This window comes from Diplodia seriata (assembly GCF_021436955.1).
Source record: "Diplodia seriata strain FDS-637 chromosome Unknown scaffold_2, whole genome shotgun sequence".
NCBI classification, from domain to species: Eukaryota; Fungi; Ascomycota; class Dothideomycetes; order Botryosphaeriales; family Botryosphaeriaceae; genus Diplodia; species Diplodia seriata.
In genome coordinates, this window is record NW_027117309.1 from 4,539,863 (window position 1) to 4,567,685 (window position 27,823).

The following is a 27,823-nucleotide window of genomic DNA, read 5'->3' on the forward strand; positions in this document are numbered from 1 at the left end:
ATCCCACGCGCCAACAAAACCAGAGCAAACCAACCCCCCAAAGACAAAACAACAACAACCAAAAAAAAAAAAAAGCAAAGCCCCCAACCTCACCACGCCCCCCGCTCAATCAAACCTTCGAAAACGCCGCCCCGCCCGCAGCCTCATCCACCTCCCTCGCCCCATCCAGCCCCACAACCTCAAACAGCCTCTTCGGCGTAACATCCCTCGGCACCCCCGTCACGCCCTCCCTCTTCAACCGCTCAAACATCTCCCTCATCGCCACATACGCCGCGCTCAGCGCCGCCAGCGAGAAAATCATCACCCGGAACCCCATCGCCTGCGCCTCCCCCACGCTAATCAGCGGACTCGCCCCGTTCTCAATCGCATTCAGCAGCAGCGGCCACGGCGCCATGTCCCGCACCGCGCGCGCCGCCTGCTCCTTCGTTTGGAAACCCTCGAGGATGCCGATGTCCGCCCCTAGGTCGCGCGCGGCGCGTAGCCGGGCGATGCAGTCGTCGTAGCCAAGGGTTTGCAGGGCGTCGGTGCGCGCGATGAGGAGCATGTCCGAGTTGATGGCGCGTAAGGCGTTCTTGGCCGCCCGGATCCGCAGGAGGTAGTCGGAGAGGGGCACGACTTCTTTGCCTGCGAGGTGGCCGCAGCGTTTGGAGAGGATTTGGTCTTCGATGTGGAAGGCGGCGACGCCGGCGCGGGCGTATTGGTGGACGGCGCGGGTGATGACGACGGGGCCGCCGTAGCCGGCTAGAGGGGTTGTGTTAGTGGGGGGCTCTTGTGTTTTTTTTTTTGGGGTGGGGGGAGGAGAGGGGTGCTTCCGTACCATCCATGTCGGCGATGACGGGCGGGCCGTTCGTCGGGTCGAGGTTGCAGATCATGTCGGCTTGCTCCTTCATGTCGTGCAGCTGGGCGATGGCCAGGTCGGGCATGCCGAGGCGGGAGGCGGTGGTGCCGGCGCCGGTCTGTGTTGTTGCGGGTCAGGCGTTACTATAAATGGTGGTGTGGGGGTGATGGCTGTGTAGGGGGCGTGCGGTACTCACCATGTACAGCCCCTCGAACCCCACAGACATGGCCACCCGCGCCGAGAATCCGTCGAAGACGCCCGGGCATACGACGATGCGGTCCGGGTGGTCGAAAATGCGGCGCCGCAGCCTGGTCGAGGCGGGCAGGTAGCCGGTGTCGATGGCGTCGTCGTAGACGAGCTCGGGCGTGCTGCGCGATGGGGACGCGATGGGGCCGGTCGGCATCAGGTCGTTGCCCGCAAGCTCATCGTCGTCGTCGTCAGAATCAGCGGCCCGCTGCGCATCAGTTGGAAGATCTTTTGCTGGAATCGCCGTCTGATGATGTCCAGAAATGCTGCCTGCCGCTGCAGGAAGGGTTCCAGTAGGCTCTGCATTGCTGGAGTGGTGGGTCTTGACGCGCTTGGTGGGGACGGGCGAGATGTCTTCGGGGTTCTTGCGGGAGAACTTCTCACGAAGGCTGGCGTCGTCGGAGGGGAATGATGCGAGAATGGAGGGCGACATTTGAAAGGGGGGAATCGATGGTGTTTTATTTCTGTGCTTTGTTCTGCTGTGCTGTGGATCTGTGGTGCAATGTCTGGTTGCTTAGCGCTCGTTGTCCGTATATTTATCGCAGTTGGAGGCTGTGGCATGCACGCATTCATGGCCGAACATCACCAGAGGCGTATGCGAGAGTTGGTCAGCGTGGCGCCGACCATCACCATCTTGCCAAGGACTGCAACGGCAGACTGGTGCTTGTCGAAAGCTTAGCATTGCTGAAGCGTGTGCTTACAGCGTCAGCATGTCAGCTCCGCATCGAAAAGGTTTCTGGCGAGCGATGGGGCTGAAGAAACGTGCAGACCGGGAGCGTAAGCTCACCTCTCGCTTCCTCGGCCAATGGCCTAACAGCTCCCATTCTGGGTCAGGGCAAGAGCAGGCACAAATATAGCCTCCCGTTTTTAGCTTGTAATAACTGTGGGCCACGCCTAAACAAGCCGCATGTTTGGCTCTCTCGCCCAATCACGACCGGCGAGAATGTCAGCTCGCCGCTTTCTGCAGTTTCTTGCGCAAGGGTAGGACACGATTCCCACCCTTGACGCTGATCAGATTGGCGATGAAACACACACACGATCGATGAGGAGACGTCTTATCATTCGCTAAATCTTGTTGCAGCGCTGTGGATACATTGAAACCCAAAAGTCCATGTCCTCTCATCCCTCTTCGATTTGGCCCGCTTGCGCTTTGGCAAACATCTCAAACCTCTCCAAGTACTTGCAGTAGTCGGCAAGCGACTTGGATATGTCTGCCGGCAGTTTCTCAGTCCCTTCAACCATTCCTCCGCCCTCAAAAAGTTGGTTGAACGCCCCTTCTGGAAGCACCTCGAACGTAACCGGCCCCGGTGCTTGACAGGGGGCACAATTATGATCCGTTGTGGAAAAAGTCTCGATCGCATCGTCGGTTGTAGTGCGGGCCATGTCGGTCTCGTTCTATGTCGTTCAGTGAGGCCCCTCGGGGCAAGAGGAGCCACTTACGCATGATTGTGCTGAGTGTTTGTCTGACTTCTTCTTCTTCTCCTTGACGTCGCCCCTCTCCACCGGCGGAGCGGAGCGCTTTCTTGTGCGGCTGGGATCCGATTCCATCTGACGTCCTTGTTGATTCTGATGATCTTGCGACGAGAGACAGCGTGGACGTGATGTTTTAGTGTCAGGCTGCCTCAGCGGCGGCTGCTTTCACGCCACCCGGCGATACTTTTCCCCACCCACTGTGCCGCGTTGTTGTCATATTTAAGACCAACACCAGGCGCCAGTTCAGCTATTCTGCCTAGACTAGACGGAAATAGGCCCCAGGCAGCCGTCTAAATTTGGGCCCCCAACTGCTGTGCCTCTCGTGTTGCTGCATCGGGCATGGTGCCGTGGTTTGCGGAGGGGGCCAAAACATTGCCCGAACGGGACCGAGTCAGCTTACACCCGAACCCTCAGCATATCGCATAATGCTTTGGCAACACGCGATGCTCGACGCCAAGAAGACTCGCTGGTAACTCATCTTTAACGGCAGCTTAGAACCCGTCCAGCACAGCATGTGAGAAATCAACCAACCTCAACCAAACATGGATTCACTTGCAATCTCCCTCTCGAGCCTGCGCTCCTATTTCACCTCGTGGTTCTCGTCCATGGCAGTCTGCAGACCAGCACTCCCGCAGAGCCCTCCTTCGCCCATCATGTCCACCCTCGCCTCGTGCCTGCACAAGGGCTTCGACTCGTCCGCCGTCGTCATACCCGGCAAGACGCGCTCCACCACCATCACCCACCGCGACCTGGCCCGGCGCGTCAAGGAGTTCCAGCTCAACCTCGCCGCCATCGGCATCACGCACGGCTCGCGCGTCGCCTTCAGCCTGCCCAACTCGCTGGAGCTCATCGTCGCCTTCTTCGCCTCCACGTGCATGCGCGCCGTCGCCGCCCCGCTCAACTTCGACTACAAGCAATCCGAATTCGAGTTCTACCTGCGCGACCTCGACGCCGCCGTGCTGATCGTGCCGTTCGGCTCGCTCGACGCCGATACCGAAGCCGTCAAGGCGGCGCGCGCGTGCGGCGTGCGCCTCGCCGAAGTCAGCTTCAACGGCGGCGAGATCGTCTTCTGCGCCCAGACCCGCAGCACCAAAGGCGGCGCGGGCAGGGCCCTCGACCTCGATGCCGACTGCCAGCCCGACGACGTCGCGCTGATCCTGCACACGAGCGGCACGACCGGCCGCCCCAAAGCCGTGAGTGGTTGCGGAATCCTTTGCTGATCCCTCCCGTTCTCCCACCACCACCACCACCACCACCGCCACACCCCCAAGCACCCAGCTCCCTCGCGCTAACGAAACCCAACCAGGTCCCCCTCACCCACCGCAACATCACCGCCTCCATCAAAAACATCACCGCCACCTACGCCCTCACCCCCGCCGACCGCAGCCTCCTCGTCATGCCACTCTTCCACATCCACGGGCTGGTCGCGGGCACGCTCTCGCCCCTCGGCAGCGGCGGCTCCGTCATCGTCCCCCCGCGCTTCTCCGCGAGCGACTTCTGGCGGCACTTCACCTGCCACTCGGCAACCTGGTACACCGCCGTCCCCACGATCCACCAGATCCTCCTCAAGAACCCCCTGCCCAGCCCCGCGCCGAGCGGGTTGCGGTTTGTACGGAGTTGCTCCAGCCCCCTCCCGCCGACCGTGTTGAGGGCGTTGGAGAGCGCGTTGGGGACCGTGGTGGTCGAGGCGTACGCCATGACCGAGGCCGCGCACCAGATGTGCTCGAACCCGCTGCCTCGCCGCGGGGGTGCAGCGCCGCGCGTCCCCGGCTCGGTGGGGACGCCGCAAGGGGGCGTCGAGATGCGCATCAAGGACGACAGCGGCGCGGACGTCGCGACCGGCGTCGTCGGCGAGGTGTGCGTGCGCGGCGAGAACGTGACGGGCGGCTACATCGTGCCCGCCGACATGCGCGCGGCGGTCGACGCGGCGACGTTTACCGCGGACGGTTTCCTGCGCACGGGCGATCAGGGCGTCGTGGATGAGAGGGGGTACCTGCGGTTGACGGGGCGGATCAAGGAGTTGATCAATAAGGGCGGCGAGAAGATTAGTCCGATCGAGTTGGATAACTTGCTGTTGCAGCACCCCGCGGTCGGGGAGGCGGTGAGTTTTGCGGTTGATGACGCGTTGTATGGCCAGGATGTGGGCGTGGCGGTGGTGAAGAGGCCGGGGGAGAGGTTGGGCGAGGAGGAGGTGAAGGAGTTCTTTCGGGAGAGGGTGGCGAGGTTCAAGGTGCCGAAGAAGGTGAGTCTTTTTTTCTCGTTGTTGGGTGAGTGCGACGAGGTGTTTGGAACGATGACTGACTCTATGTTAGGTTTATTTCACGGAGACGATGCCGAAGACTGCGACGGGCAAGATTCAGCGCCGGCAGGTTGCTGCAGCTATGACTATGATGGAGGCTCTTGCGGCTGCTCAGGTCGTTCAAGCCAAAGCTCAGTCGATGATCCAGGTCAGAGATCAGCCGATGCTCCAGATGCACCAGGCTCCGCTTGTTCGTTGTTGATGGATCTTGGCCGGCGTTGGGATTTAGGAACGGGGAAGCTGGAGTTTTGAAGGAGTTTGGGGGTTTGGCTTTCATATTCCATGCGAGCAATGTCGTTTCTCGAATACATCTATGAATTGAGCTTCTGATAAAATGCTTTCATCACTTTTCATGAGTTGAGAAGCTTAGCTTTCCTCCGTATTTGCTCGGTAATACTGGACTGGAGTGCTACAGTTGTCGAACTCTAATGTTCTTGTGCTTTATTTCATCCCGGGTGATAGTGACACAGTCGCTCTCCTGTTGTGAACCGAGCCGTTCCCTGTTTGAAAATATAAATTGGGATGTGTCGAGCCGGTAGTTGCGAACTGCAGACGCTTGTTCCTGCCATTGAACACCAGATCATTGCTGAAATGGTGAAGTAGGATATGCAACCAATCAACACTATTTGCTCATTTATAGCACCGTACTGGACTGACCCTTGCTCTACCCTGTAGCCACTCGCTTATTTCTACCCATAGCTGTGTATCTGTACGAATACTGCCACTACACTTCTGCAACGGTTAAGAATGAAAAATGCTTTGTCGACGCTAAAATTCGCCGCATTGAACGAATGACAACAGTACTGGCGACAGCTGCGTTCGATGCGACGGTACTCGGCAGGCGTGGAGGCGCGACGGACAAAAGTGGGGCGGTTATTGATAGCAAACCCCCAAAATAGTAGTGGCGCAGCCCTCGCCGCAGCCTTGCATCCTTACCAGGTGCCATGCGTTTCAGGCCGCGGATGCAAAATGCACTCCAGCGTCTTCTGCCTGATTTCCGTGTAACCAGTACTGCGGAAGCGCCGTCTCAGCCTCCAGCAAAATTCATCAGCTCATCGCGCCAGGCACGCATTGCTGACCGTCTGTGACAATAGAGTGAAACTAGATCCTTCGAGCGACAAGGGAGCGGTCAGCACGCAAAAGAAGCGAGCTGTGCGAGATGCAGATCGCGTCAGCCCGCAGATCGCCTGTAAGCGCTGAACAAACTTGGGGGCGCAATGCTTATCTGGGGGCTGACTTCTTACCCGGAGATGCCATCCGAAGCCCCCTACTTATATCAAGCAGTGGCCGCTCAACTTTCTTCTGCACTCAACAACCACTCCAATCCAACAAAGACATCATCCGCTTCAACAATCATCTCCTCATCCTCCTCGAACACACAACCGCAACCACCTCCTCCACAAAACCCCACCAACACCGCCAACATGCTCGTCTGGAAGCTCATCAAGAAGATCAAGGGCGACAAGAACGGCCAGCAGAAGTAGGACCATCACATCTGCGAGGTACGACCCGGCGTACATCGCATCGCTGTATTGCACTCTTACTGACTGCGCATCCAGCTCAATCAGCCAACAATTCTCTCTCTCAACACCTCGACCATACAGATCGCAAACGCCACAGTCTTCCGGCATTGAGCTTTCTGTTTGCCCGGAGGGGGTTTTCACATCACGGGATGACTTCATCAATGGAGCCCGCGGGAGTAGTATGGGCAGGAGTTACATGTAATCCTTTCAATTGAGCTTTTTGGAGTAAATTCCATGTTTTCCCTTGACCTTTCACATCTGTGTGGTTGCTTGTGTGTATACTGTGCATTCCTTCGTCTGTATTGACTGTGACTGACGGAACTTGACGCACTCTCCTGTGTCACTCTTACTCTCATACTGAGTGATGCTGGCGACCGCAGTAGTGTGACATACGGGTTCTGAACTCGTACGCATCATTTTATTGGTTTGTAATTCTACGCGATAGCAGGAATCCGCCGTGTAGAGCTGCTCGAGAGTATTGGTGGTCTGGGCAAGCATCACGCTTACTCAAAAAATGTCGTAGTCTCTGGTCAAGATTCTGATTCAAAAGGAGATATATGAAACCGAACGACATACTTCCCCCTTCAGCCGTACGCTCTTACGAGGAAGTTCCAAAGCTACAATGAACATACTAATTTCGATATTCACTTCGGTGCGGCTGGAAAATCCCAGTGAAAAGAGCCGTGTATGAGCAACAGCATGTTCCTATTTCGTGGCACTACGTCGAGAAACCTCAAACAAAAAAGCAAATCCGTTGTCTATAATTCCTCTCAGCCCTTCCAAACGCTACAAGATCCACCCCGATAAAAGTCCACCCCTTATACCAAAAAACCCCATCCAGCCATCCATCTCCCCGCTACAGTTTCCACCCTCCAAGCTCCACAACCACCTCCCCCATTCCTCGTCTCAGCCCAGCCCCGCCCTACCCTCTCTATCTCTCTGTCCGTCCGTCTCTGCCTGCCCTTTCCTCTCTCCCCCCTCAAGCCTCCCCCCTCGGCCTCGCACACCCCAACCCCACAACCACCACCCCCACCACCACCTCCGGCACCCACGCCAAACAAAGATACAACACCCAACTCCCCCCCACCGGATCCCACACACTCTTTCCCCCTTCCTCCCCCACCCCCTCCACCGCCACCCCCACGCTATACACCACCCGCGCCGCCAACCCCGGAACCCCCGCCCCCAACACCCCCGCATACACGACCCCCATCCACCTCCCCCCCACCGCCCGCGCCGCCCCCCAGCCGGCCACCGCGTTCGCCGCGACCAGCACGAGCGCGAGCGCGGCGAGCGCGGCGGCCCCGCGCATGTACGTCCGGCCCGACGACAGGTCGGAGGAGGACGGGGCGGTGCTGAAGACGCGGAGCCCCCCGGTCACGCCGAGGGCGAGGGAGAGCAGGATCGAGAGGTGGGCGAGGCGCGTGAGGTGGGCGGTGCGGGGGGGAGGGCGAGGCTTGGGGAGGGGTTTGTTGTCGGAGGGGGTGGGGGACGGGGAGGGAGGGTAGGGCGTGGGCGTGGGCGAGGGGGTGTAGGCGGGGGGGACGGTGGAGGGGGTGTTGCCGGCGCTGCGGTTGACGAGCTCGAGGGGGCGGAGGCCGCGGGGTGTACTGCGGTTGCGGTTTTGGTTGGCGTGTTTGAGGTTGATTAGTTCGGCGACGGCCATGATGAGGGGGGTGAGGACGACGGTGCTGAGGATGGCGGCGGGGGTGTAGAGGGTTGTGTTGTTGTTGAGTTGGACGTCGATTGTCATGGCGGCGCCGACGAATTTTACTGCGGAGGTGTTAGGCGGGGGTTTTGGGGTTGCGGTGGTGGTGGGTGACGGGGATACCCAGGATGAAGGTTAGGAGGTAGTAGAAGGACTTCATGCGGAAGCGTTGCCGGATCAGCGTGAAGAGCGTGCCTGCGAGGAGAGGGACGTAGACGGCGAGGGTCGCGACGTTGATCCAGCCGCGCTCATTGAGGTGACCCATGGTTGATTCTTTGAGTTGTGGAATGGAAAAAGGTGGGAGTGACGGGAGCGTGTTCGTCTCGCGCCAAGCAGCGTGTCGTCTGCATTGTATACTGCTCAGTGCACCATCAAGACAGGCAATGCGCGACAGTCTCGAGGTACCTGCGGCTCGCACAGTTGGTTGGGTAATGGCCCCCACTGCGAGCGTCTGCTGCGTGATGTGGCGCGGGTGATGACCCATCAGCTTACCCGGCTCGCTTGGGTTGCCCCTTTCGGCATCAGCGTCGCCCGTTTAGGAATCCATCACCATCATCACCGTCATCATCAAAGCCTCTCGCTGTGATGCATGACACAACACTGTCTGACAAGCACTTCATAATGCCAACTGCGATTCTATTTTGGATCGCGGCGCTATCTACATTTTGATGAGTACCCCCGCCTCTCTTCTCCAGGCAGAACCCATCATCCATCATGTTACCCGCAACCATGGCTTCGATCCATACCGAAAGCGATAATCGAAGCTCCCTTGTCTCGTTTCCCGAGTGCGAGAAGCGGAATTCCTACCTGGCCGCCTTTGCTGACTATGTGTCGTCGACCTTTTCCACCGAAAACTTGCCTCGTTACGAAGAAAGCAACGACACCAGCAGTTTGTCTACGTGCTCGTTGAAAGACGCCGACAGTAGAACAACGAATGGGGCTGGTGAAGGTCCCCCTCAGACGGACCTGAATGACAGAGAAAAGAACGCCAACGAAGACGACGGCGATGGAACGACAAAGACGCGCCGTATAGCCATCGGCATTGCTTTGGCGTTGACCATGTTCGTGGTAGGTCGTCTTAAAACCCCTCGCTTCAATCACGACTAATCTATGGACTGCCAGGTCTCTCTCGACTCTACAATCATCTGTATCTTCTACCTCTATCATTCCGTTCCTACATGCTCATTGCTTACCATCTCGCAGCTACAATCATCCCACATCTCATTGAAGTATGGGGAGACATGTCGGAATTCTCGTGGTACGGGTCCGCATACCTACTGCCTATCCCCGCATTACAGCCAGTCTTCGGAAAGGTGTATCCTTACATGAACACCAAGTACGGCTTCCTCGCAGGCCTGTTCTTCTTCGAAGGTCCGCGCTCCCCGCCTTCTTTCCCTGAGATATCATTCTGACCTCCAACAACAGTTGGCTCCTTGATCTGCGCACTGGCACAATCTTCTGGCATGTTCATCGCCGGACGCGTAGTGGCCGGAACGGCTGGCGCACTGATGGCACCGGGCGTCATGCTCATCATCGCCGACGTGATTCCCAAAGAGAAACGTCCCTTGTTCACCGGGCTCATCGCTTCTGCCGCCGGTACGTACTTGAAGGCTTCGACGCAATCCAACAAGCAATCCCCCCCACTGATCACACACCAGGAATCGCCTCATGCCTCGGCCCCGTCATCGGCGGCATCCTCGCCTCCCGTTCGTCCTGGCGGTGGTGCTTCTACATGAACCTGCCCATCGGCGGCTTCACCGTCGCGGCCATGACCATCCTCTACAAGCCGCGCCCGCGCGACCCCAACACGCTGACGTTCTGGGAGAAAGTCAAGTCGCTCGACCTCCCCGGCAGCGCGCTGATCGCCGGCTCCGTCACCTGCCTCCTCCTCGCCTTCACCTTCGCCGGCGACGGCGCGTGGTCGGACCCGGCCGTCATCGGCCTGCTGATCGGCTTCGCTACGCTGCTCGCCGCACTTGTTGTCGAGCAGTGTCTCGTCCCCGACGCCCGCGCCCTCATCCCCCGCAGCATCATCCGCAAGCGCGGCATCATCATCTGCTCCGTCTTCGGCTTCCTCACCGAGATCGGGTCCGCTAGCGAGGTGTATTTCCTGCCGTTCTACTTCCAGGTACGTTGCCACCACCGTTCCCCACGCCACCACTACCACCCCCGTACGTCGCGTCGCTAACGTCGCATACAGGGCGTCAAAGGCAGCACCGCCGAAGGCAGCGGCGTCGACCTGCTCGCGTATCTCCTCGCGCAGACGGTCGGCGGCATCCTCACCGGCGTCGCCATCAACCGCTTCAAGCTGTTCAACCCGTCCATGCTGTTCGGCGCCGTCGCCTTCTCCGTCGGCTCCGGCATGCTGCACACCCTGTCGGCGTCGACCCCGTCGAGCGAGTGGATCGGCTACCAGATCCTCGCCGCCTTCGGCACCGGCTGCTGCCAGTTCATCGCCATGGGCATCGCGCAGCAGGAGCTGGACCGCCACGAGGAGTCGATCGGGTTGGCCGTTGTGTATATGATTAAGATGCTGGGAAGGTGAGTCGTCCGTCAGAGCCGGGGAGACGTCAGTGGACGAGCTGCTGACACTTTTTTTTTCAGTTCCGTCGCCGTGTCGCTGTGCAGCACCATCTTCTACCAGGAGCTCCAGGACAGCCTCGTCGACTCCGGCCTCTCGCAGGACGTCATCGACGGCGTCATGAACAACCTCGTCATGAAGAGCGGCGGCGCCAGCGATCCGGCCGTGGCCGCTGATGTGGTCAAGGCCGTTGCGAAGGGCGTGCAGACCGCCTTCATCATCCCCATCGTGTCGGGTGTCTTGTCCTTTGTCGTTGCCCTGTTCCATAAGTGGAAGAGGATTGGGGGCGCTGATGAGACGGCGGTGGCGGAGAAGGCGGAGGCGGAGAAGTAGGCATCGCGGCGCTTGAGCAATGCGGTGGGTCCGGGTGTATCGGCGACCATTTCATAGATTGTAGGTTAGCGTTTGATGGGTTTGGAACGAAGTACGCATCTCTGTAGATGGTATTGTCATGCATTTCTCACTATGAACCGTTCGGTTGATCGTCGTTGGGAGTTCGTGCCGCGCGAAGTGTGCGACGATTGGTGGAAGCCAAAACTTCCTCATTAGCGTTGAGAGTAAGCATGAAATTAAATCATAAGTATACGCGTCCGTTCTCGCACCCTTGACGTCTGTCTTCCTAGTAAGAGAAGGTGCTTCACGATCTCTTCAACCCGCTAAACATAAGATAACGTATTAGAGTAAATATTAACGAGAAACTGTCTAGTACAAAAACTAAATTTATTAAGTAGTGAAAGAAGATATATTTAAATTTTCTTCATTACTTTAAAAGGCTTTAATCGGTAAGCCGGCTTAGCTGCTCCCGTCTCATTGCCAGCGCCTGTTGCCTTGTAAGTTCTTCGTAATTAAATAACTGTTCTTTCTCCTTTTCTGTGCGTACAGTTGCTTCTTGTCTAGTAGTAGATGATATCATAGCTTCCGATAGGGCTTGATTGATGCCAGGGGTATCCGCTACCGTATCATCTCTATCGGAGGCAGAGTCAAAGTCATCTGAGCTTACGCTCTGGGTCCAGTGTCCAGCAGGAAAAGATTTGCCAGCATCTGAAGATGCGTCATCAACCTCATCCACCTCTGACCCAGGGATATCAGGCAAGGCAAATAAGGCCAGATGCTTCTGATGCTTTCCGAGGTGTCTCTCCAAATGTTTCAACAAGAGTTCATCCCCACAGAGAAGACAGCGTGCCTCAACGTCCAGCCTTGGAGTAATTTCACAGGAGCCGACCAAGCGGACTATTTGTTCGGCGTCTTGTGAGCTGTTATGAAAGTATCGTAGGTGGACTTCACAAGCTTCCCTCGAATCGAAGCGCGCTTGGCAGCCACATCCACATTTCCAGGATCGTCGATGATGTTGGAGTTCATGCTGGAACCACTCATGACGTCGGTCAAAAAGCCTTTTGGAGCTTGAACATGACGGGAATGTGCATGAGTAAGGCTGGAGGTCCTTGAGTACATGTTTCTTCCAGGAATGTCTTGACCGAACAGAGATGATCATGAAACAGTAAGGACATGGGAAAGGCTCCCCGTTCTTGGCTTCCTTTGGTGGTAGAGGAATCCTCCGTACTTGCGATTCTGCTGCGGAGGTTGCGAGGGAAGTCTGCGTGATACCAGAATCCGAGAGTTGTTCCGCCTCCAGTTCCAGAAAATTGTCGTTCATCTTGAGATGCTGTGGGATAGAGGAAGCGATGGTGCTCAGAGGTTTGATCTCTGTTTCTGCATCCTCATTGAGGTCTTCTTGCCTATCGTGGGCTAAGTGGGGTGCACCTTCGGCCAGAATACCTTCAGAAAGCTTCTTGTTGTGGGATTCGCGATATTTGAAATATTCCCTTCTCCTTGAGATTGCTTTTCCCAAGACTTCTGCCACTGGTTCCGGAGCTGAGGGAAACTTTTCGCGGACATGAGCAATATCAAACTTCTCAAAAGCTGTTGCTGGGACGAGCTTTGCTGAGTTCATAAAATGATCGTGTGGGGCAGGATTCTGGATAGCGGCCGAGAGTCTTAGTAGGAACGTGATGGTTTCGTGAATGCTGGCGAAGAGTTGTCCAAGCTCGGTTTCCTCTAGAGTTTCGTCCTCGCTCTCCACATCCATCGCTTCATCGTCAGATGTCACCTGCTCGTCCCACGGAATGCAGTTTCCCCGAAAGATTTCCATGGCTGCAGCGGAAGGATCAGCTAAGTGGGCATTGGAAGTTTGTATGAAATACTCACTGCGCTGAATGGAGTCATTCAGATCGGTCAAGAGAACTTGAGCCTGGCTCTTGATGTGCGAAGCATCTCGCAAGCGGTAGTCCAACGAAGATCTTCCTCGTCTATGAGCCCCGATGCTGCCCGCCCATATACGGAAGCGACCCAACTCATCGGTGATGTCTGAAGGCTGCAATTGCTCCAGATACTCGTTTTTACCGTCCTGCATGGAAGCGTTGAGATCATCAAACGACCGAAGGCAAACGGAAACATGAGAGGCTATGGTGGGACCGCCCATAGCCGTTGGAGTGGATCCCACATCTCTAGCTGGCGAAGGGGCAGTGTTCGTCATGTTGGACTTGCGGAAGTCAGACACTGTAGAATTCACAGATGCCCTGTCGTGAAGCAGTGATGATGTGAAGAGACTGCTTGCTGGATTGATGCGGCTGAGGGCTCTGCTGAAAAACAGAGTATAAGCTACCCCGCTTCTGTGTAAACAGCTGGGTGGGTCTGGGTGGGTCTGTGATTAGTGATGCTGATGTGGCATGGGCTCTTTCGCCCCCACCCTCTGCGGCGAGCTGACAACTTTGCGCGTGCAGTCGACACCCAACTCCCCTCTTTGATCACTCGCAGCTGGGTCAGACTATTCCAATACCACACCAACACACTCAACAATGTCCGGCATCGAGGTTGCTGGGCTGGTCCTTGGCGCGCTACCACTCATCGTTGAAGTTCTCAAGGCCTATTCTAGCGGTGCATCCACGATAGGACGATACATCCGGTATCAGAGACCCTTGAAGAGCCTCTCCACAGAGCTGGGGGTAGAGTATGTTCTGTATCAAAATGCATGTGAGCGACTTCTGGACGGCCTTGTGGACGACAACACCGAGCGAGAGGCTCTGCTTCAGAAGCCTGGCGGCCCCGCATGGAAGAATCCGGAGCTGGAAAGAAAATTAGAGAAACGCTTATCAAAGGGATATCCCTTCTTCGTCGACACGGTCAAAGAGATCGAGTTTGCTGTTGCCGAGCTCATGAAGCTCCTGAAGTTCAGTCCAGACGGACAGGTATGTTGTCCCCATGCTTGAACCACGTGCTGCAAGCTGAGCGGTAGCTACAGCCTCAATTCAATGCTGCGAACGGATTTGAGAGGGAATACAAACGGCTGAGCTTCTCGCTTAAGAGGTCGAAGTATGATGACCTCGTCTCTACTGTGCGAAAGTACGGCGCCGCCCTTCGCGAACTCACAAACCAATCCATTGTTCTGGAGCCGAGTAGATCGGCGCGCAGGCTGCCTGACTTCGAACTGATTCGAAGCTATGCAGCATCCATTTACACCTCGTTCTGCACCGCTCTTCAATGCAACTGTCAGACAACTCACGTGCTCCATCTGCGCCTTGAACACCTCAAGAATTGCTGTTCAATTTTCGACCTTCCTTGCTTCCGAGTAGTCTTGCAGTACAGCTCCAGTATGAAGCTTCACAGCCAAGCACCATGGAGTATCGAAGCACTCGACATCCGCTACAACCACGAAGAAGCCCACCGCTCGGCTCTCCCAGAAAAATCGCGTATGGGAAAACGAGGAGTCAGATTCTCTCCTGCTCCATCCGCCAACCCCGCCCAAATTCCCCCAGTACCGACACCCTTCCGCGTAAAGCAGATATGCGGGACCATTCATGGACTAAAGAAGACGTGCATGGACGGCTACATCGGCTTCATGGAAGACGAGCCGAATTGTCGGAAACTGGACTTGTACCAGCCACGCAAGATGACGCCGACGCAGACGCAGACACAAAGCCCCCTCCAGCCCGCCCTCTTGTCGCTGCACGAAGCCCTTACCCGTGACACGTCGCGACGCCGCCATTTCCCGAAGGCGAACGGGCTGCGTTCCGCCGTTCTGCTCTCGGCAAACCTGCTCCAGCTGTACCGAACGCCATGGCTGACTGAAACGTGGAGCCACGACGACATTGCCTTTTTCGAAAGCGCAGACGGCGGCGGCGGCCTCGAGGAGCCGTTTGTCTCGAGACCGTCTCTACACCAGAGCAACAACGGCCTTGCAGACAGCACGTTCTCTCCGTGGGATGGCCCCGTTCGCAACCAATTCTTGTTCGGGCTTGGCGTGCTTCTTATCGAGCTCTGCCTCGATGCGCCGTTTGAAGAACTGCGGCGCCGACGGGAGAAGGGGCGGCGTGATCTGGCTGTGTCTTCGGATTTGACGGTTGCGAATCTGCTGCTGGAAGAGGTTGCGGAGGAGTTTGGGCCGTACTACTCGAGTGCGGTGCGGAGATGCATCCGATGCGATTTCGATACGGATAAGATGGATATCGAGGACGTGGCGTTTCGGAAAGCGGTGTATGAGGGCGTCGTCGTACCGTTGGAGGACGCACTGAAGAGCTTCAGCGGGGTGGCAATCTGAAAGCAAGGAGGCGCTTCGTGGGTGGCAGGGGCAATCGCTGCATTGAGATGATCGTTATCTCGACGGCATTGCTACACTCTTTCCGATTTGTTGGAGGCGTTGCGGTAGAGCTTGCCTGTGCTTCTGCCGTGTAACCTCAGGGGTGCAGGATCATCACTGCACGCAACCGCAGGTATACTGCACGCTCCGCCTTGCAACTGGGGAAAGCTTGATACGCCGTTAGCATAAGGAGTAGAGATCCTTGTTCTATCTCCGTTGATGCCGTCAAGGTCTTCTTGTGCTTACTGTAGTGATACTGCCTTTGGATGGCATGCTCGGCTGACGTATTCTTGCTGCAAGGGATTGCATGTAGTACAAACGTGAGACACTTCGCTTAGCTATCAACGCGCGTTAAGAGCAAACGGCTTGTTATCAGCAAACAAATACCAGCTGGTATAACTGCTCGATATCTGAACTTGTGCTTCCCTCGGCACGCCTCTTTGTTGCAATACAAATCCTCGCCTACCATGGCGTACCTCATAGCGCCATACAGTGATTCCATGCAATTGGGTAAGTTCATCCGACATATGATGCGTCGTTCAGGCTGACTTTATTCAACTTTAGGTCAAGGGTCTGTCTCCTATTCCGTTGCTTCTCAGAAACCGCACTCACACCGCAAAGGTTCAACTCCTTCACCCAGGAAATCCAGGACGAGAATGCCGTTTCCTTCGACGGGCTCCGCGCAGATGCATCCCCAGCTCAGCCGTACTTCCCGGAGGCACTCTCGCAAGCCGAACAAGGCGACGCATACGAGTGCGGTTCGGAAGCCAGCATGCTCACGAGCGCGACACCGACTTCATCGCAGTGGAATGAGACAATGGCCGCACCGAATGTCATCGATAACGGCAGCGGACTTGCTCCGGTCTTCAGGAAGGACCGCAAGTCTCCGATCGTTACTTTCACTTCTCGGTTTGTCGACAACTTCAGGTGAGTGTCATTTGGAACAAGGATACGGAAAACAGCTGAGGTGGGTTGGCAGTGAGGTCGCTACGGAGATGAACATATCTCCCGCTGTTCCCATCATGCGCCAGAGCCGCAGCGGATCCGACGCCGGTCTTCCTTTCGATACCCGTCACTTCTACGAGGCCGATCTGAACTACTACCTTGGTGTCAGAGTATTGACGCGTCAGAACCGCCCCGCCGCTGCATTCGCAGGCGCTCAGGCTCTGACCAATAGATCAAGCGACAGCAGCAACATTGGAGATTGCTTCATATCAGGTCAGAGCCTTTTCTGAATGACGAAACACACTTTTCTGATACGTGTCTAGGTTTTCTGGAAGGAGGGCAGCTCCATGCCCTCATCTCCATCCAACTGAAGGATAAAAAGCGACGTGCCGAGGTCTCAGAATGGTCTGTTTGCAAACTATCTGCTTGATGTCAAAATAACCAGCTAATTTACTACTGTTCCAGCCTTGAAGCCGTCCTCAAGATCAGCACTGGCAAATTCACACCGCTCTCCGGTACAGTCGAAGCGGCGATGTGCACGATCATGGAGCACTCTCGAATCAACGTCGAAGTCTCCAATGTTGGCGGAGGCACAATCACGCTCCATGATCAGTCTTCCATTCTACAGTCTCTCCGTGACGTGGCAAGCAGCTTCCCCGATCTGGCCGCCAATGACCCGGGGACAATTTTCGCCATCCTCACAAAGTACGACAGCCTTGGACATTGGCAAGCCCTCAAGTCTGTGCCTTGCTTCGATAACACATCCTTCTATGCGAACACATTGTTGGATGCTTTTGGGGAATTCAGAAGTATTGAGAGGAGACTTTCAACACAGATTACACAGCTCAAGTCTGGTACCGTGCAGTTCCACCAGGATGAGTCACTTGCCACAGAGCACAAGCGGCGATTCGACGCATCCTGGAGAGGCATCACCAGAGCCAAGCGGGAGTGCACCGGCCAACTGCTCAAGATCGTGAAAGAGGTAGATGAGATCCGATGGAACCCAGGCGTTGCCACGGACGACACGCGAGACGAGCAGTTCGAAGATCCCCTGGTGTTCAGCCAGTACCTGCCAAGGGTTGCCCCGACAGCCGAAGCGGCCGCGGAAGAAGACCGACACGCCACACAAGCGCAGCTCTACCATCCCGGCGACGAAGAGTTGTACCGAAACGAGCGCAAAAAAGTGGAGGAGCTCAGCGCCGAACATCCCGACTTCGCCAAGCAATTCCGCCTGGCTGTTCTGTGCGGCACCGACAACTCCGGGCAGACGTTTTGCAGCTTGGACTACCTCAAACCGGACTGTGTGCTTGCCGAGATCACCGCGAACGTGGCAAAAAGCATCGTCACTGCTCTGACCCTCAGATACGTGAATGGCCTGGTTACGGTGTTCGGAACGCTTTCCCGGAGCGACAAAACATTCAACCTCAAGCTGGACCTGGGAGCCAAGGAACGCATCGTGGGTTGCTCCATCGAGACTGGCCGGACACCTTCCAAGAAAGCAAGGGCTATCATCACTGCTATTCTTCTCTCTACCAATCGGGGCTCCGCTCTCGTCGCGCAGCCGGCTGACTGGAAGGAAGCAGTGGAAGGGCTTTCTCTCCGCAGCGGTGTCGCATTCGAGGACTTGAAAATGACCCATTACGACCCTTTGCTGACGAGCGGGTACATCCAAGGGTTCTGGGGGCGAACTAAATTGGAGGCACCACCAAAGCGGGGCTTTTGCCGACTCGCTCCCATCTGGAGTAACGCCGCACCAGATCCAGGGTTGAGCCTCGTGGGCATGGGCGACGAGGTCGGGAGTGAAGTCGAGTTCGAAGTACCGCCAGGCGGTGTGTGGGACACGTGGACGGTTCATGACTGGAAGTCTCCAGTTCCCCGGACGTCAGCGACATTGTCGTACGAAAATACTTGTCCCGATAGGCCGCCTCCGATGATTCTGACTGGTTTCCGGAAAATGGATACCTGGAACGGCGGAAACATCCGCTTCTCGGCTACTGTGGACTTCGTGACAGACGACGAGTTCAGTATTGGTGTGGATCAGTGGGCAAACTCTCTTTTCTACGGGTAAGTGTATAAATCTCTCCTCTCTACAGTAGTGGATCATTGGCTAAGATCTTACAGCGGTGAGTTCTCGTGGATCGGTATTCGCCCGGATACAGTGGGAATCCAGGGAGGCATGCTTGAAGTCCACGGTTCGGCCCAACGGGACGTCAAGTTTGCGAAGCCGTTTCCGAAGCATCCAATGGTATTGACCTGGATTTCTGGGCTGGATCTGCACATCAAAGACGGCAAAAGGGTTGACGTTTCCAGTTCGAGCATCAGCAGCAAGTCGTTCAAGCTGAATGTTGGTTCTGCGAGCTCGGCGCTTCGGCATGTGTCTGTTTCCTGGATTGCGATCAACCCCGACTCAGGCTGCATCATGGGTACATACGGCTGCTCGGTTGGACCGCAGCAGCACTCGGGTGAGGACGGCTGGTGCGACTTGCCGAAAGGCAAATTCTCAAAGCCGCCCAAGGTCCTTGTCGGACTCAGTTCCTTCGACATCACCGGATCTTCACATAACCCCCGGTTCGGCACTCGTATCTGGAACGTGACCAAGGAGAAGTTCAACTGGAGCATTTACACGTGGGGTGGAAGTGCCATTTCTTCTGCGACTGTTCAATGGATTGCAATCCCTGCAGAGTAGCGCTACGAAGCTATGCGGAGGGGCATTGGATCGGGTGTTGGAAGGTAAAACTGCAGCCATCTCGGCTTGGGTCATCATCGAGAACATCATTACCTTTGCTTTTGATCTGTCCAATACACGACTTGTTGCCGGTTTACTTATTAGTGACCATGTATGACACGTGAATGATGTATAGACAGAAGGCGGGGTTCGATCGACCAGCTGCGTGGATGGCAAGTGATAGAAAATTTAAGCCCTCTGAGCTCCACCGAGCGTGCCAAAATTCTACATTGGTATTGAATCCAACATTGACGTGGACGTGAGATTTAAATGCGGACAATCGAATAGGACAGTTCTGGGCGGGAAACCTCTTTGTATGTACATGTCCCATTTGCTTCAGGGTATCGGTTCGTGCACTCAGAAAAAGCAAGGGTGAGGCTCTTGACCGACACGAAAAGAGTAGTGAGCGAGCAGGTGCGGGGAAATCCCGAGGATCTGGGCCATCCATTGCAGCGGACACTGCCGCATTCCAGTGTTGAAATAGGAGGAATTCGACAGGGTGAATGCTTGATCGGTCGCGATGGCCGGCGACGCAGGATTTTTGTGGGTGGCGAGGGCCCGCAAGAGGAAAGATGATGGACGAGATCCTGGAGCGAACCGATAAGTCCGAAGGCTTACCTGGCCAAGCAGATGGAGCTAGTGGTCTCGGCACGGGTGGAAAAAGCAGCGATTGGTGGAATGATTGAAGCAGACGCTAAGGTTGCGGTTACGGCCGGAGCCGTCAAGCTTTTCATCAACACCATCCTCACCCTGGCCACAGCGCCCTGTCACTCGCGTGGCATCCCGCTCTTCTCGCCTGCCACTGTACCTGGATCCGTTAGCCCCTGGCTGGCGCTGCCACGACGCGGCCTTTGGCGTCTGCGCCTCGAACAGGCACTCCCAAATGCCGCTGTATCATCTAGCCCTACCGCTCCGACTCGGTGCTGCGAGTCAGTCCCTGCTTCTGGAACCTTTCGATCGTCAGCTGCCCTCAATCTCCCTGGCCGATGCCCCCATGTTCGAACTCTTCGCGTCTCTTCCACAGCCTCGCAAGGCATCTTGCAGAGTGGCTGGAACGCGGCGAAGACAGGCTCGGTGCTCAAAGCCTCTGACGCCAACGAGCGGTACGCCGCATCGACTTTGGCTGCCGGAGCTTTCCGCTTAGCCTACCGTCTTTCCCATCGCGGTTATGACCTTTGGCCGCCACCGAGCCCCAATTGCCTGCCGATACGAGATGCCGCCGTCTCCATGGGCTCATTCTTCAGCCGCCTGACTTGTTCGGCCGGGACACTCCGCTCCCTTTTGCATCCAGAACACGGCCTTATACACTTCACGCCTACCAAAGTCTATCAGCTCTCGTCGACTTCTCGGCGCCACCGAAACGCCATGGGCGTCTGGCCACCAGCTTTCAGCAGCCACCATGGACAGCATGACGCCGCCGTTCGCTCAGCCCGTCGAGAGGCGCCCGCGTGAGACGCTTTATCTTGACCTTGTAGCCCGCTCCTCGCCTTCGTCTGTAGCAGCTGCTCTGTGCCCTTCGTTTTCTTGCCAGTTCGTGAGGCTGAAGATCCCCCAAGATGCGGCGGTTCTTGATTCTGGCAGCCGCCTGTTTGGCTGCTGCTCAGACTGAGACCCCCTCCACCCAGCCCAGTCTCTCCAGCTCCTCTGATCTGCCATGTGGATGCAGTGATGGCTCGTCCGACGTTGCAACGCCCTCATCTACTCCTGTCGCTTCCGAGGTTGCAACGTCAACGTCTGCTCTCGTTTCTTCCGGGACAACGTCAACGTCTGTTCTCGTTTCATCTGGGACAACGGCGACGTCTACCTCTGTATCATCTGTCGGATCTACTTCGCTCGCTTCTTCTTTGTCATCGACCTCTTCTTCCTCGGCGCTTGGTAATTTCCTCCATCATCTGTCATTCATCTGTCAATCGTCGCTAACTTCATCTCAGCTGCAAGCTCTGTCATTACCGTTGCCACTGACGGGAGCGGACAATTCACGGCCATCAGCCCTGCCCTTTCGTATGCGCAGAACAGTGGCATTCCCACCGTCTCGGTTAAAGCGGGTACCTACACGGATTCGATCATCGTCCAGGCCACCGCTGCCGTCACCATCATCGGCGAGTCTTCGTCCTCCAATGACTACTCGCAGAACAAGGTGGTCATCTCGAATGCGGGAACCCCCCTTTCCTGGAACACCGCCGCCAGCCAGGGCACGACGTGGAAGAACATCAACTTCATCACGTCAAACACGGCCAGCACCGCTGCGGCTGTCTCGCTGAGCGGCCCCAAGAACGCGTTTTACAACTGCCAGTTCGTCTCGGCTGGCGACCTGGGCATCTCGTCGTCGACCGGTACCACGTTCGTTTACAACTCGTACATCGAAGCGCGTTCGAAGCTCATCTACAACACGCCCAACATGTACATTTACGGATCCACTCTCACGCCCACAGCTAGCAACGCGCTGGTGGTGTTCAACAAAGGTGTGACTTCCGGTACCGTCGTTAGCTCCAACTCCACCGTTGTGTTGGATTCCTGCACCGTTGCCCCGAAGTCTGGCGTCACGGTGACCGGTATTTCCCTTGCCGCAGCCAACGGTGGTGGATCTGTTGTAGTCTACAGGAACTCGGCCCTGTCGAGCTTCATCCTCAGCACCGGTGTTCACGTTGACTCCAAGACCCAGACGGCACTGAACTTCTATGGCGAGTTCGGTAATACGGGTGCCGGATCCTACTCCTCGAACTCTGCCGCAAGGGCTTCCTACGTCAACAGCTTGAGTGTCGATCAGGTTTCTCAGTTCTCCGTTGGTAAAGTCTTTGCCGGCGCTCCTGCTTCGGTTGCCACGGCAAACACCAACTGGATCAACTCCTCGGTCGTCTCCATCGTGCAGGATTCGGATTCGTCTCAAGTTGCTACCGCGAGCTCGGCGAGTATGGTGTCATCTACCACCTCTTCCTCTTCCAGCATAGCAAGCTCTGTGTTGTCGAGCAGCTCTGTTTCCTCATCGTCAAGCTCTGCGTTGTTGAGTAGCCCTGTCTCCGCATCTTCAAGCTCTGTGTTATTGAGTAGCTCTGTCTCCGCATCTTCAAGCTCGATCACCTCTGCATCCTCGACCTCGACCTCTGTCAGTGAATCGTCTTCGCTTTCCAGCAGTGCTACTCCTGCTTCATCTGTATCTGGTTCTTCTTCCAACTCTACAATGTCCACCAGCGATTCAACGAGCTCAACCTCCGTCACTGGTTCCTCGACCTCCTCCGGAGTGAGCACTCCGGTGGGTACGGCGAGCTCCACTACCGTTGCATCTACTTCGGCTTCAGGCTGCACCCTTCCTTCGTCGGTCCCCACCACTGCTCGTGTTGTAGGTCCGACTGGCTCTTGCGCCAACTACACCAGCATCGCCGATGCCGTCAAGGATCTTTCTGCGGATACCTCCAAGACGGAGTACGTGTACATTCTCGCTGGCACCTATACCGAGCAGATCACCTTCACTCGTGTCGGCCCCACCGTCTTCCGCGGTGAGACATCCAGCGAGCTTGACCAGTCCAGCAACAAGGTGACTCTCAGGTCTTCGGCTGGTGTGCTCTCCAGCAGCGGAGGGTCTTCCGGTACGGCCCCGTTCCAGGCCACGCAGTACTACAGCAAGAGCATCAGCTTCTACAACATCAACTTCGAGAACGCTTACACTGCTACTACGGGCTATAACGCTGTTGCACTGTCCACCAAAGCTCTGAAGGCCTACTACTACAACTGCGGGATCACGTCCTCTCAGGGTGCACTGCTGCTCAACTACGGCGCCCACTTCTTTGCGGGCTGCAAGATCACGGGTACCACGGACGTTGTTTGGGGCCAGGGTGGTGCTTACTTCTACAACTCGAAGATCGTCAGTACCGGAACAACGACTGGCCAGTCTCTCTCTGCACAGTCGTACCAGTCGCAGTACAACCCCTCGGAGTTTGTCTTCGATACTTGTACCTTCGTGCCGAAAGACAGCAGCGTGCCGAAGGCGAGCACGTACTTGGGCCGCGACTACACAACGTCAGCGCGGGTAGCCGTGGTCAACTCGTACCTGGATGCTCACATCGCTCCTGTTGGATGGTTGATTGCGTCCAAGACTACCAACGTCACCTTCGTTGAGGCCAGCAACTCCGGGCCGGGAGCAGCCGTCGCCTCGAGGGTTTCTCAGATTGTGACCGATACGTCTGCGTACACGGCCAACAACGTGCTCGGCTCTCTTTCGATCGACACTGCTGCTGTCGCCCCTGTTGCTGCCTTCCCAGACAGTGTCTATGGTAGTGCGCTTTCCTCGTCGAGTGTCCTGTCCAGCACTCCGAGTGCCTTGGCCAATTCAACGGCAACGGCCTCGGTGTCCGTTTCGGCATCCAGCACTTCTGCCACCGCGACTGCTACCAACACGCTCATTGTCTCCACTGCGCCTGCCGCTGGCGAATACGGTAACGTCACTTCAGCCATCGCCGCCCTTCCCAACGATGGCAAGGAGTACACCATCTACATCCGCGCCGGTACCTACCAGGAGCAGTTCACCATCACGCGGAATGGCAAGGTCACCCTGCGCGGCGAGACGACCTTCGCCAACGACTTTTCGCAGAACCAAGTCACCATCCAGTTCTCCTACGGTGTTCTCACCAGCGCCGGCCAGAACGAGCTGACGCCCGTCATCAACGCCAAGAAGAACGACGGTTCCGGCCTCGCGTTGTACAACATCAACTTCATCAACACGTACCCGCAGACCAAGAACACGGCTGCGCTTGCTGCCGACTTCTACGGCGCCAACATGGCTGCCTATGGCTGCAAGTTCGTCGGCTACCAGGACACTCTCCTCGCCAAAAAGGGCACTCAGGTCTTCTCCAACAGCTACATTGAAGGCTCCATTGACTTTATCTGGGGTTTCTCGACGGCTTACTTCCACCAGTGCTACATTGCATCGAACACGGCTGGTGGTTACATTTCCGCCATGAGCCGCGCCTCGGCTTCGGCCACTGGCGGCTATGTCTTTGATAGCTGCTATGTCACGTACACGAGCGCCTACGGGTCGACCTTCGGCACCAGTTACCTCGGTCGCCCGTACTCGAGCTACAGTATCGCCGTGTACATGAACTCGTTCATTGACAAGCACATCAGCTCCGCCGGTTGGGCTGTGTGGCAGACCAACAACCCACAGACGGACAACGTCCTGTTCGGAGAGTTCAACAACACCGGCCCCGGAAGCTGGTCCAGCTCTCGTGCTTCTTTCGCCACGAACTTGACAGAGTCCCAAGCCGCGGCCTACAAGCTATCTTCCTGGATCGGTAGCACCTCGTGGCTTGACATGGATGCGTACAACTACGCGCCTTCCTACGATGTTTCCAGCGCGGCTGCATCCACCACGACCCCCTCGGCCTCAGCCTCGTCCACTGCCCCTTCCGCCACTGCTACCTGGGCGCATCCCTCCAGTGGCGCCACACCGCCTGCCGGTGCCGTCCTGGTGTCTGTTGGAGGTTCCGTCAATGGTTCTTACAGCAACCTCACCTCCGCCCTCGCGGCTTTGCCCTCGGACAGCTCCACTCAGATCATCTTCATGTACCCTGGAACCTACAACGAACAGCCCCCGGCCGTCAACAGACCCGGTCCCGTCCAGATCATCGGCGCACAGGACGGCAATCCTGGACAGTCCTACAAGACCAACAAGGTCATTCTGACCCAGTCTCACGGCTTGTCGGTCTCGCCGCTGCCGACCGGGCACTCTGACGCCGAAACTGCGACCTTCTCGACCACTAGCAACAAGATTGCCATGTACAACATCGACATCATTAACTCTGATAATCTTGACGGCTCGCTGTCGTCGTACGTAACGCTTGCCGGTTCCATCTATGGCTCGCGCATTGCCTTCTACGGATGCAGCTTCATCGGCTGGCAGGATACACTCCTGACTGGAAGCACCAACGGCTACCAGTACTACGAATCCTGCTACATTGATGGAGCCATTGACTTCATCTGGGGTTACTCCAAGGCCTATTTCAAGGGATGCACCATTGGCGCCAAGAGGCAGAAGTCGGCCATCACAGCCCACAGCCGTGCGTCTTCCAGCGCAGTCGGAGGCTACATCTTCGACCAGTGTCTGTTCACTGCTGCCTCGACCGCAACGGTTGATCTTACGCAATCCGTCTACCTTGGCCGACCTTACAGCAAGTACGCCCTTGTGGTCGTCAAGAACTCGTACCTGGACAACATGATCCAGCCCGCTGGCTGGAAGATTTGGTCTGCTACCGACCCGCGCACTGACTTTGTCACCTTTGCCGAGTTCAACAACACCGGGCCTGGCAACTGGGAGAACAACGCTGCGGCACGTACCGCTTTCGGCTACTGCACTCTGTTGACATCCGATACGTACTCTCTGTCTGCCGTCATGGACTCGCCCTCTGAATGGATCGACATGACGTACTGGGACTCCATCACCACGCCGACCGTGGCCGCTTCGACGACGGGGAACACGACTACCACGGTCAACGGCACCTCGGTCTACGACGGCACCACCCCGCCTGCGGGCGCCCTGGTCGTGTCCAAGACGGCGATTGAGGGCGTGACGACATACGACACGATCCAGAGCGCGCTGAACGCGCTGCCCACTTCCAGCAGCAAGACCGGCACCATCTTCATCTACCCGGGCGTGTATAGCGAGCAGCTTGTTCTCAGCAAGTCGGGCACCACAGTGTTCATCGGCTACTCCAACTCCACGGACGACTACTCGCAGAACCAGGTAACGGTCGACTTCAACAAGGGGATCAACACGCAGGCCGACGCTTCCAACTCGGACAGCGCGACCGTGTACGCCACGGGCAACTACTTCCAGGCCTACAACATCAACTTCAAGAACTCGTTCGGCACGACCGACGACTACGCCTCGCTCGGGTTCGGGGTCAAGTCCAGCAAGTACGCGTCGCTGTACGGATGCCAGGTGTGGGGCAACCAGGACTCGCTCCTGATCAACGGCTACTTGTTCGCCTTCAAGTCGCTGATCGTCGGCAACATCGACATGATCTGGGGCTCGGGCGCGGGCTACTTCCTCAGCTCGACCATCTCGCCCAACACCGACGACGTCAGCCTGACGGCCAGCAAGCGCGCCGCCAACACCACGGCCGCCGGCTTCGTCTTCGACCAGTGCACCGTCAAGCCCGCCCCCGGCACCGGCCCCTTCACCGACATCAGCCTCGGCCGCCCGTGGAACAACCTCGCCCGCGTCGCCTACATTGAGACCTACCTCGATTCCAGCATCGAGGCCGCCGGCTGGAGCCAGTGGTCCAAGTCCACGCCGCAGACCGACGGCGTGACGTTTGCCGAGTACGCCAACTACGGACCGGGTGCGAGCACTTCGGGCCGCGCGAGCTTTTCCACCCAGCTCTCGGCCGCCGATGCCGCCCAGTTCCAGCTGGCCAACTTCTTCGCCGTCACCTCGTGGATCAACTTCACGCGCATCGACGTCCAGCCGTTCGTGGCCAGCGAGGTTGTCGTTCCCACTTCGGCCGTGTCGTCGTCCGTTCTGCCTTCTTCGACGATCGTCAGCACTCCCATCTCGTCGTCGACGCGCATCCCGAGCACCGTCTTCATCACCAAGGTCACCACCGACAAGGAGACGCTCTTCACGACCATCACCGCCGCCGACTCGACCGTGACGTCGACGCAGACCATCACTCTGAACAACGGCGCCACCATCACGCCCGACCCCGTGTACAAGACCAGCACCGCGAAGAGCACGACCACAATCGTCGAGACCGTCTCGCAGCCCGCCGTCACGCAGACATCCACCGTCGTCATCTCCAGCGACATCGGCACGACCATCACGCCGGCGCCCGTCACCATCACGACCGTCCTCAAACAGACAACCACCATCCTCTCCACCACGACCGAGGCGCCCGAGACCATCACCGTCAAGAGCACCATCACGACAACCAGCCTGGCGACAAAGACCCTCGACCCCATCACGTCGACCCTCAGCCTCGGCTCCACCGTCGTCGTCACCAGCACCGCTACGCCCAAAGCCACAACCGTCACCTCGACCCGCACCATCACGAGCGGCAACGGCGGCGCCACCACCAAGACGACGAAGGCGACGACGACCTACGTCACCGTCACATCCGTCAAGACCACAACGAAAAAGTCCACCACGACGCTATCCTGCATCCCCACCGCCGACAGCCTCCGCAAACGCGCCTACCCGATCGCCCTGGGCCCGCGCGCAGCGGCCGCCAGCAACCCAGACATCACGTCCACGATCCTCTCGACCTACACAACCTACATCAAAACCTCCACCGTCACCTTCGGCGCCCCATCGACCACGACCTCCCTCGTCGCCGTCACGAAAACCGCCGGCGCAACCACGACCCTCAAACCCGCCACCCTCACGCTCTCCTCCGTCGCCCTCGCGACCAAGACCGGCACATTGACGCTGACAGGCGCGACGGCCGTCGTGACGGTTACGTCGACGAAGCTGTCTGGCAAAGCGACGACGCTTAAAGCGGCGACGACGACCGTGACGGTGACGTCGCTCGCCGGCGCGCGGACGAGCGTGGTCACGGTGTCCGCCGGGGACGCGGTCACTGTTACGGCCCTCGCGACTGTCGTTAAGAAGAGCAGTATCACGGTGCCCGCGAGCACGGTGGTTAAGACGGCGGCCCGGGATTCGACGAAGACGGTGGTTAGTACCGCGGCGGGCGCCACGAGCACGGTGGTGAAGACGGCGACGGTGTCGGTGGCGCCGAGCGAGACGGTTGTGGTGCAGAGTACGGTGGTGAAGACGACGACGGCGAAGGTGACGAGTACGGTTGTTAGTGTGGTGAGTAGGACGGCGAAGGGGGCGGGGGTTTGTACGAAGGCGTGAG

General features: G+C 57.3%; 7 protein-coding genes across 7 annotated transcripts; 6 read left to right on the plus strand and 1 right to left on the minus strand.

Annotated features, from left to right (window-relative positions):
- Positions 1-109: 109 nt before the first annotated feature.
- On the minus strand, positions 110-1,517 carry SLS55_002734 (uncharacterized protein; the record flags this gene model as incomplete). The annotated part of the gene is made up of 3 exons (XM_066774214.1): positions 110-741; positions 818-956; positions 1,035-1,517. 3 exons carry the CDS (start codon positions 1,515-1,517, stop codon positions 110-112), a joined length of 1,254 nt encoding a protein of 417 aa, XP_066636781.1.
- Positions 1,518-3,162: 1,645 nt separating this feature from the next.
- On the plus strand, positions 3,163-3,777 carry SLS55_002735 (uncharacterized protein; the record flags this gene model as incomplete). Its single annotated transcript, XM_066774215.1, has 2 exons — positions 3,163-3,168; positions 3,193-3,777. 2 exons carry the CDS (start codon positions 3,163-3,165, stop codon positions 3,775-3,777), a joined length of 591 nt encoding a protein of 196 aa, XP_066636782.1.
- Positions 3,778-14,205: 10,428 nt separating this feature from the next.
- On the plus strand, positions 14,206-15,262 carry SLS55_002736 (uncharacterized protein; the record flags this gene model as incomplete). Its single annotated transcript, XM_066774216.1, has 2 exons — positions 14,206-14,213; positions 14,347-15,262. 2 exons carry the CDS (start codon positions 14,206-14,208, stop codon positions 15,260-15,262), a joined length of 924 nt encoding a protein of 307 aa, XP_066636783.1.
- Positions 15,263-15,768: 506 nt separating this feature from the next.
- Positions 15,769-16,232, plus strand: SLS55_002737 (uncharacterized protein; the record flags this gene model as incomplete). Its single annotated transcript, XM_066774217.1, has 2 exons — positions 15,769-15,773; positions 15,923-16,232. The coding sequence occupies 2 exons, from the start codon at positions 15,769-15,771 to the stop codon at positions 16,230-16,232; spliced, it is 315 nt and encodes a 104-aa protein (XP_066636784.1).
- Positions 16,233-16,648: 416 nt separating this feature from the next.
- Positions 16,649-18,314, plus strand: SLS55_002738 (uncharacterized protein; the record flags this gene model as incomplete). Its single annotated transcript, XM_066774218.1, has 3 exons — positions 16,649-16,655; positions 16,819-16,826; positions 16,875-18,314. The coding sequence occupies 3 exons, from the start codon at positions 16,649-16,651 to the stop codon at positions 18,312-18,314; spliced, it is 1,455 nt and encodes a 484-aa protein (XP_066636785.1).
- Positions 18,315-18,665: 351 nt separating this feature from the next.
- On the plus strand, positions 18,666-18,932 carry SLS55_002739 (uncharacterized protein; the record flags this gene model as incomplete). The annotated part of the gene is made up of 2 exons (XM_066774219.1): positions 18,666-18,669; positions 18,739-18,932. 2 exons carry the CDS (start codon positions 18,666-18,668, stop codon positions 18,930-18,932), a joined length of 198 nt encoding a protein of 65 aa, XP_066636786.1.
- Positions 18,933-20,527: 1,595 nt separating this feature from the next.
- On the plus strand, positions 20,528-27,822 carry SLS55_002740 (uncharacterized protein; the record flags this gene model as incomplete). The annotated part of the gene is made up of 2 exons (XM_066774220.1): positions 20,528-20,535; positions 20,961-27,822. The coding sequence occupies 2 exons, from the start codon at positions 20,528-20,530 to the stop codon at positions 27,820-27,822; spliced, it is 6,870 nt and encodes a 2,289-aa protein (XP_066636787.1).
- Between the last annotated feature and the right edge of the window lies 1 nt (position 27,823).